The sequence below is a fragment of the Sitophilus oryzae genome, unplaced genomic scaffold (assembly GCF_002938485.1).
Source record: "Sitophilus oryzae breed Bouriz unplaced genomic scaffold, Soryzae_2.0 scaffold_395_pilon_pilon, whole genome shotgun sequence".
Taxonomy (NCBI): Eukaryota; Metazoa; Arthropoda; class Insecta; order Coleoptera; family Curculionidae; genus Sitophilus; species Sitophilus oryzae.
Genome location: NW_022146968.1, coordinates 936,366 through 946,411, shown reverse-complemented (window position 1 = coordinate 946,411; position 10,046 = coordinate 936,366). Strand labels below are relative to the sequence as shown.

General features: G+C 35.0%; 1 protein-coding gene across 1 annotated transcript; it reads left to right on the top strand.

Annotated features, from left to right (window-relative positions):
* Positions 1-2,644: 2,644 nt before the first annotated feature.
* On the top strand, positions 2,645-7,993 carry LOC115885491. The gene is made up of 2 exons (XM_030904433.1): positions 2,645-5,084; positions 5,342-7,993. Exon 2 carries the CDS (start codon positions 5,361-5,363, stop codon positions 7,836-7,838), a length of 2,478 nt encoding a protein of 825 aa, XP_030760293.1. The 5' UTR covers positions 2,645-5,084; positions 5,342-5,360; the 3' UTR covers positions 7,839-7,993.
* Positions 7,994-10,046: the final 2,053 nt, after the last annotated feature.

The following is a 10,046-nucleotide window of genomic DNA, read 5'->3' as shown; positions in this document are numbered from 1 at the left end:
TGTTTTGTTAAAAATGTTGTTTATTTTAGTAATGTGTTTAGAATAGTTGATTTGTGTTAAAAATAAAACAAGATTGTGCAAGTATTATAGCTATTTATGTAACTAGTACCTAAAATGATGTTTTTTAGGACGAATCATTACTGTTTGCGGACGAGGCGTTAGCCGAGTCCGAAATAGTAGATGAGTCCTAAAAAACATAATTTAGGTACGTGTTACATACACTATTTTTTGTCATACGCTTTTTACAGTTTTTTAGAACGCATATTTGCAAATTTTCCATATTTGAAATTATAATGTTTGAAAAAGTTGGCTTATAAATTCATATCTTAGTAACGAGTTTGTTTATTTCATCGCATTTTGACATGTCATTCGAAATTTGTCACAAAATCACACAAATTCATCAACAATTTTAAAATGTTCCAAAATCCCGAACATATTGCTAATAAGGCCAAAGAAATCGTGTTGGATTTACTTCCTGTGAAGTCTCGTGCCATTTACCAGAAAGAATATGATGTTTTTAATGAATGGAAAGACAAAAATGGCGTATTCGTTGTAAATGAAGATGTATTGCTAAATTATTTCCACGAAAAAGTAAGTACCTAGGTACCTATTTAAAAGAGGCTTTTAAATTAAAATATTCTTAAATTACAGTCACAAACATTCAAACCATCGTCAATTTGGTCGAAATATTCCATGCTGAGAGCAGTGTTAAGTGTTAAAGAAGATATTTATATTGACAAATTTCCAAAACTTATTGCTTTTTGAAGAGGAATTCGGTTGGTTACGAGCCTAAAAAGTCTAAGGTTTTGTCCATAAAAAAGATCGGTGATTTTTTGGCCACGGCTAGTGATGAAACTTATTTACTTACTAAGGTAAGTTTGCGATAATGATTTTTTAAAATATATAGATGGTTTCTTATTCCATTGTATTTGATTTTAGGTAGCTCTTGTCATTGGCCTTTGTGGAGCATGTAGAAGAGAAGAATTGTACTCTCTACGAGTGCAAGACATCATAGAAAAAGACAACAGCTGCCTTTTAGTTACCCTTGCGGATACAAAAACTAATATCAAAAGAGTGTTTCCGGTGGTGAACGAAGGGAACGTTGTCAATCCAGTTGAGTTGTATAGAAAATATGCTTGTCTTAGGCCAAAAAATGTACCACATGATTATGTCTTCATCTCTTATCGTAAAGGAAAATGCACCGTGCAACGAGTCGGCATTCATTCATTTGGGAAGATGCCATCGATTGTAGCAGCATTTTTAAAGTTGTCGAACCCAAACGAATATACAGGTCATTGTTTCCGACGTAGTTCTGCTACTCTTGCTGCAGATGCAGATGTGGATTTTACATCGCTGAAACGCCTAGGAGGTTGGAGGTAAAAATTTTAATATTTTCCGATCTTGTTCTAAACAACAATAATTATTTAGGTCGTCCACAGTGGCCGAAGGTTACATAGAAGAATCTATTGAGAAAAAGAAGAAAGTTTGCAAACTGCTAATGGGGGAAAAGAAAATCGCGACCACTTCCACGGATGTATTACCAAGTACATCATCGTTCGCATTTACTCCACCTCATCAGAAAGTAAATTTACCTGCCAATGGAGGAGTCGTTTCGATTGCAGATGCAAGTTTTCAAAATGCACAAAATTGTTCATTTCATTTTTATTTTTCCAAATAACTTAGCTTTTGATATTGTTAGTATTTAATAATTTAAAAATCAAATACAATGGAATAAGAAACCATCTATATATTTTAAAAATCATTATCGCAAACTTACCTTAGTAAGTAAATAAGTTTCATCACTAGCCGTGGCCAAAAAATCACCGATCTCTTTTATGGACAAAACCTTAGACTTTAGGCTCGTAACCAACCGAATTCCTCTTCAAAAAAAGCAATAAGTTTTGGAAATTTGTCAATATAAATATCTTCTTTAACACTTAACACTGCTCTCAGCATGGAATATTTCGACCAAATTGACGATGGTTTGAATGTTTGTGACTGTAATTTAAGAATATTTTAATTTAAAAGCCTCTTTTAAATAGGTACCTAGGTACTTACTTTAAACAAATAACTTAGCTTTTGATATTGTTAGTATTTAATAATTTAATTATAAATATATGTATAATTTTATGTGATTTTGTGACAAATTTCGAATGACAAAATAAAACAACCAAATAACGAATTTAGACATTTTAGTCCATAAAGGTTGCCATGACGACCTTTACGGCCTAGGCCGAAAAAGAAACATTTTACGGACTGAAATGAGTCCGTAAAATAGCTGTTTTTGGGAGCGTATGACAAAAAATAATTTTATTTCTTGTTTAATAGTGTAAACTGCAAAATAAAAACTGTTTTTACCAAGTTTAAAAAAAAATAAAAGCTGCGTTGTTAAAAAAAAGTTTTCTACCAAGACTATTTCCTATCTATTTCAAAAAATATTCTCTAATTGTTTCTAATTTTTCCTAAGATTCCGTATCAGTTTACACAAACGTGGAAAGCCTTATATTCAATGATAATATACCAAGTGTAGAGGTTGTTACGCTGCCTTCCACTAGCGATATGGAAAATGATGCTGAATTATCTTCTAATGACCTGGACGCGATCACCAGAGCTCAATCAAATCACCGTTGGAGCTCATCACCAAATCCGTTGGAGCAAGTTAAAAGTGCGAGAGGTGTGATTAACATGACATGATAGGCCCCTATAATATAATTAATTTAAAAAATTATCCTTTATTTTAGACACATGACATTTTCTACATGTGTGAATAAATTCACGTGCAGTCGTAATAGTCCAACAGTGTATTTCTACAACAGGTGAAATGCCTGAGAATAATAATAAAACAGTGGAATTTGTATCAAGTTAGAGTTCCAATCGTCCTACAAAACTTCATATTAAAAGAGCGGTATCTCGGCAATATGGTATATCTCCCATCCACAGTGAAGAAACTGATGCAGGATTCTGATGCAGACCCTCATTTTAGACCTGAAAATCATGATCGACCCCTGAAGGATTTGTCCGGGTTTGAAAATATAATTCAGTCAGATTCCTCAGAGACGAATTCCGACGACCAAGCAACTAATAAGAAAAAAACAAGAAAGAGAAAAGCTAATCCCGAAGCCTGGACCTAACCTAATCTAAACGAAATTCGGGACTGGCGTACGTTTCAGCGTCAAAAAGCAAGAAGGAAATCAGAACCAAACAACTGCGACCGCCGCCGCGCCGTGTGGGGAAATAATGTGTAAATTAGGCTGTTCACGAAAAATCAACGAGGCGAATAGACAAGCGGTTTTCAAATCTAACTGGTACCTAGCAGATCTCAGCAAACAGCTACATTTTATTGCTAGTAACACGGAAAGTATTAAGCCCAAATATCGATATTCAACGACAAACGGACATCGTAAACTTAATACAGCATTTTATTTTAAAATAAATGACACTAAGATGAGTGTGCAAAGTTTTTTTTCAGAGCAACACTCGATATTAATGATCGTACAATTCGAACTGTTATGCAAAAGAAAGATGATAAGGGTTTCTTAACACCTGAAAAGAGAGGGAAACATGGTAACCACTACAAGGTTAGTGAAGAAATAAAAAATAGTGTTCGTGCTCACATTGATTCAATCCCATTAATTGAATCGCACTACCTCAGAGCTAAGGCATCATAAGAATACACTGATGGAGGACGATGTTTATCTGAAATCTACAGAGACTATCAGAAGGATTGTCTTGAGGCTAATCTTCCATACTGTAACTTAGTCATGTTTACCAAGATTGTCACACACAATGAGGAATACAATTTAGGGTTTTTTATCCCTAAAAAAGATCAATGCGATCTATGTGTTGAGATCAGAAAGAGGCCTTATATGAAAAATTTAATTCACACCAGAAAGAAAAACAGTTGTCAAGAAAAGAAGAGGCAGATAAAAACAAGGTGGGGCCTAATTATATCGTAGCCGTATATGACTTACAAGCTGTTCTTCCCACCCCTCGCGGAGATGTGTCAAAATTATAAATCGAGACTGAATAATTTCAAAATGTTACTTTGGGCATGAGGGGGAAGGGAACTGAGGTGCAGAAGTTCTAAGAAAAATTGCGACATTGTATTTTATTCAGATAACTGCTGCGGGCAGCAAAAGAATAAATTCATGGTATCTATGTATAATTTTTCTATAATGAAATTTAAAAACATTAGATCTATAACCCATAAGTATCTTATAACTGGAAACACTCAAAACGAGGGTGACAGTATCCACTCTAAAATTGAAAGAGAAATTAAACGAACCCTTAAGTCAGAACCTGTATATGTGCCCTCACACTACTCGCAATTGACAAGAAGCGTGGCGATCCTTACCAAGTTAATGAACTTGACCATTCAGATTTCTTTGCTATAAAGGCTCTAGTACAGCAGCTAAATCTTACACTTGCGTCAGTTAAAATTAATGAAATAAAAATATTTCAAGTAGAAAACACACATCCCACTAAATTTAAATACAAGAATTCTTACGAGGAGACTGAATTTAAGTGTGTAGAAATTTCTAAATGAAATATTTCACATAACGCTCTTCTGGATTTACAAAGAGCATACAAAAATGCCCTTAAAATAAAAGAAAACAAAAAAAACTTACTTTAACAAAAATCACATTCCTAAACTGCCCTCCTAAGCTAGAACGCAGTAACTCCTAATTTTGTCATTTTGGAGTTACTGCATTTCTAACATGCCTAGAACTTTTTTGTATCTGTCTAACTAAGCAAAAAAGCAGTATTGGCAATCCATATTGAAATAAATGGCTAAAACGTTTGCAGTATCTCCACTTTTTGATGTTCATACATATCTAAAGAGCAGTATCTGACATTTGCTTGACTAAAATGCAGTATGTCCAATTTTGTCTGGAGATACTGCCTTTATGTCTAGGATCAGCTGACATGCAAACATTTTTATTGTATGTGCGGCAGATCTCAGTCGCGTTTGCACGTGTATCAGATAACATAAACATAACCAACAACTGCATAATTTGTGTTTTATCAGCAAGTAATAAAAAAAGTGATAGTGTTAGTTTGGTAAAAGATATTTCGAGTAATTGGTAAGTACTTTCTTCACAATGTTTATTGTCATTTACTTTTTTCTTTCTATTTTTTTTAAATTCGGGAGTTTACTTGAGCTCTCTATAACAACGATATTAATTATTTATATCAAAAATATTGTAGGTTTGTCTCAGTTGTTTGATCAGTTTCCTACTTGCCATTTAAAAAAAAACCTTAAACGTGCTTCTGTCTGATACCTATAAACATAACAATTATTATTCATATTATTCGAATGTGGTATTTTTCCTTGCTTCAGATTTGCTCTGTAAATTACTATGGAGAACAAGAAGCACGGTTATCGGTGGAAACTGATTAAGAAGGGTCTTCAGAATAAGGTGCCAATAAATGTAATTGATGTGCAAGCTATATCTAGCAATGTGATCGAACAGACAGAATCAAATGAGTATGTTACATTGAATCCGCTGAGCCTCTACAATGCTGATATCTCCAAATCTGGTTCAATTGCTGCTTCGCCATCTGAAGATAACTTAGACGGTCCTTCATTAATGCCAGAACCACCTTCCACTGAAATTATGGCCGCTGCGGAGCCGGACTTTCCTAATTTGAATCAGGATGCAAATATTCCAATATTTGATTCCAATCACTTGGAATTCGAATATCCCCACTTACCTAAATTCAATGCTCCATCATTGCCTCTGCTGATCCATCCAAATGGAATCATGGATGCAAACATTTCATTGCTTGATTCTGAAAACAGTGTTGTCGACGATCTTCATCATTATGACTTACCCGATTCTGATACCCCATCATCACCAGTACGCCACACCCAAGACGTTATGGTTGCTGATACTGATGAAGCACAATGTTCTTCAATAAATACAATTCAAGATACAAACATGCCCTTATTAAATTCTGACGACTCTGTGGACGATCCCCATTACTTACCTGACTCTGATACTTCATCTGATCAACCTTTGAGCAAGATTCGTAGAAAATTAAAGAAAACCTCAACTGATCAAAGTGGAGATGTGGCTGAAGTCGTTCAGCCTGATGAACAGTACACTAAAAGAACGGGAGAACTTAGAAAAAGGAAGAAGTTTTGTAAAACCGTTGCAGAAAGGAATGCTGATAAACTGGAAAAAGTTAAAACTAAACATACGGTTCGAACAGGTTGTGGACCATGCAAGAAAGGATGTGTTGGAAAAATTGTGGAAGATCAGCGTATATCAATCAATAGGGACTACTGGATGATGTCCTGGCAGGAACGTCAAATTTTTCTTTCGGCAACTATTTCAACTATGGAAGTGAAACGGCGAAGAGGTTCTGGAATGTCGAGGACAAGGTCTTGTAAATACTTTTTGAAAAATGCAAACGGTGAAAAAGTGGAAATCTGCAAAGTGTTCTTTCTGACTACACTGGGATATGATCGCAAAAACGACCGAGCTATCACCAATATTATTAATAAGGAAAGTAATGCTACGAGCGTGCAAGATAAACGAGGAAAGCACCCCAAAACTCCTAAAACGGATCGAAGTGTTATAAAAACACATATTGAATCTTTTGGACCTACCATTTCCCATTACAGAAGAGAACATGCGCCGAACAAAAGGTATTTAGCTAGCGATATCAACATCACTAACATGCATAAAGATTTAATGGCAAAATATCCCGACATAAAGTGTTCTTACGAGTTATACAGAAAGTGTGTTTCAAAGGATTGTAATATTTCATTCACTAAATTGGGTCACGAGGAATGTGAAACATGTGAAATTTTTAAGATGCATGATCCAAAACATACCCAACAAAATCTAATTCCGGACTGCGAGTCGTGCAAGGCATGGGAAAATCATATTAGTAAAGCAAAGAATGCCCGTGAAAAATACAGGACTGATGCTGCTAATGCTGGTTCCGATGAAACATCCATAATTGTTTCTGCAGATTTAGAAAAAGTTATAATGCTGCCTAGGATCGATATGTTTAAGCAGGTGATATTTTGTCAACGAATTATTGTGTTTAACGAAAGCTTTGTACCGATTGGCAAGAAGCAGCAGATCAAACCTTTTGCTTGCCTCTGGCATGAATGCATCTCCGGGAGAAAAAAAGAAGATTTGATCAGTACCTTTCACGTTTTCCTCATCGCCATGCGAGACTTTGAGAACATAACCATCTGGTTAGATAATTGTTCCGGACAAAATAAAAACTGGGCCCTATTTTCCTATCTGACGTATATCATTAATTCACCTGAAACAGCAACAAATAAACTGACTTTGCGATATTTTGAGCCAGGACATACTTTTATGGCGGCAGACAGTTTCCACCACCAGGTGGAGCTATCTCTACAACAAAAGAAGAAAGTATACGATTTTGCAGATTTTGTAAATTGTGTACAAGCTGCAAATTCAGGAAAAGTGGCCGTGAAGGAAATGAAGCTGGAGGACTTCTTTGTTTGGCCCGATAATTCTTCCTCTTACAAAATCAAACAATTGATTCCAAGACCTTATATGAAAGACATTGTGGAAGTCATTGCTGAGAGAGGAAAAAACGAACTCGTTTACCGGACAAGTTTTGATGCAGAGGTGAATTATAATATGAATTTCTTAAATAAGAAAGCTATACGTCGACTGGATCTTCCACCAAGAATAATTAAACCAAGAGGAATCACAAATGAGAGAAAACGCAACATCGAGAAACACTTGCTTCCTTTAATACCACAAAATAGACGAGTATTTTGGGAAACACTTCCTGTTGATGACAACGCGATCGACCTAAGAAATTCAGACGATAAGGAATAACTTTCAATGACAGAATTATTCAATAAATTATATCATTTTTAACTTTCATTTGTTTTTGTCGTAGGCACTAATATTGCAGCATCCCTCTTTTTTTATTCCATGTCGCTAGTCTACAACGCAGCAACTCCCAAATTTTTACAATACTGCAAAACTGACTAGCACAAAAACAAATTTTGAATTCTATATACTACACTAAAACGCAGTAACAGCTTATTTTTTGATTAAATTGTTTGATTAAATCAATTTCAAATATCAAAGTAGTTAGAAAAAGTGATCATCCATTATTATACTTAGTTCTAGAATATTACATGCTTGTTTACCTGCTCGCCCAGGAAAAAAACTTTAAAAGTTCATTATCTCAATATCACTAAAAGTGGAGATACTGCTTTGTTAGTTAGGAGGGCAGTAAAGTGCATGTTGTATTTTACAATAATTTAACATCCTAAAGGCAGAATTATCCAATTTTTTAATCCCTGATAATTATTGCTATTTCGCAATTCACGAAACTTTTCATTTATATGAAATTTTAATTTTGGTATTAAAAAATAAAATTAAGGAATTGCATAACTCTGCCCTATGTATTTAGTGATTATCCGTTTTTGAAGTTTATTTTAGCATTTATATTTAGTTTTTGTATTTTTACCCTATTTCCCATTAGTTTAAGTTTTTAAAATTGTCTCAAACTGGACGTAATAGATACATTCCTTAGAATTTAATGTTACGTATAGTTTAGCAGTTTTTTCTAAAGTTACCAGTTGTTTTATGTGATATTTGGTTACATTTTATGTGTTCTATTTAAGGTGCAATAAAATGTTTCTATTCTATGTAATAAAAAATATAAATGCCTCGATAAATGCCTAAATCTATTTTTTTAATTTTTTTTATAATATTTTACTTTTGATCCAAAAGAAAAAAAAAGAAAAACTTTAAATTCAAAAGTGTCACTTCTGATTTTTTAACACCTAACTAATTTTCAAGTCTGAATTCCATAAAAATACTATGTCCCAACGTTTGAATATTTTATACCCACTAGTCTTTGTTTTTTTAGTGCGCTCTTAAATTTTTATTTATTATTACGCATTTGTATTTCCATCGATTTCGAACTATGGTAGTTTGACTTATGACCCTTTTGAAGCGAGGGTGCGATATGTTGTTCATTTTTTTTTCTATACAAAGTTTTTTTTCATAGACAATGCGCAAGAAAATTCGTTTGAAATGGGAAGCACGGCTACCGTTACAGAACCGTTGCCTATTAATCACGGTCCAATATCAGAAGTAGAAGATGAGTCAGGGAATCATAAAGTTTCTAGCTTGCCCGAAATAGGTATACTCATTATATTTTGATGTATTTTTTTGGTTTATTTAAAAGATTTTTTTTTAACCATTGTTTTTTTTTCAGAAGGGAGATTTGATGCCAAATTTACAGAATTATTGCCTGTGGTCAATCATGAAAATATACCAGAAGTAGAATTAGAAACAGTAGAAGCTCTGTTGGGGAACCATAAACTTTATAGCTTGCCAAAAATAGGTACATGTATCATATTTTATTGTGCTTTTGGTTTATTTAATGTTCTTCTTAAAGCCATTGTTTTTTTTGCATAGGCGAAACTCGCCAAAATGTGTTAGCGATGCGAGCTGTGTCGCCTATTTCACAGAACTATTACCTGTTATCAATCATCACCCTATTTAGAATTTAGAATAAGTGGGAGGGGGGTTAATCTCTGCGACCTTAGAGATCTATTGTGTCTCCCTTTCTTGAGTTATAACTCATCATACAGTCCCAGGACTTCCTACGGAGACCCGTGTCCTTCACAGTCGAGGAGCTACGACCCAGGCCGGGTAGACGAAACGGTAGCTTGTGTCGCCTGTTGGGTTTAGAGGTAGGAGGTAGGCTCCCGACCATTGGAGGAGGTGGTAACTTGTATGCCACTTGCGGAGGATGGTCTCACGCAAGTGTCAGCCACCTCTCCTGTAGTTCTCTTTGGGTTTGGCCCCTTGGAACTTTCATTGTTACTGTTCCCAGTGTTGCTAGGGGGTTTCCCCACAGCTTCACCGGTGATGTTTTTATTACTATTGTTACCAGATCTCATAGTGTTCCCATGAGTCGCTAGGGACAGTCGGTCCACTTCTACAGAGCCCCGCATGTAGAAGTAAGGGGTAAAATACAATGGAGTGCCCCCCGATGCCCCAAGGTTGAGGCTGTCCGTA

Coding starts and splice junctions, on each gene's coding strand:
- LOC115885491 (XM_030904433.1), top strand. CDS start 5,361: ATGGAGAACAAGAAGCACGGTTATCGGTGGAAACTGATTAAGAAGGGT.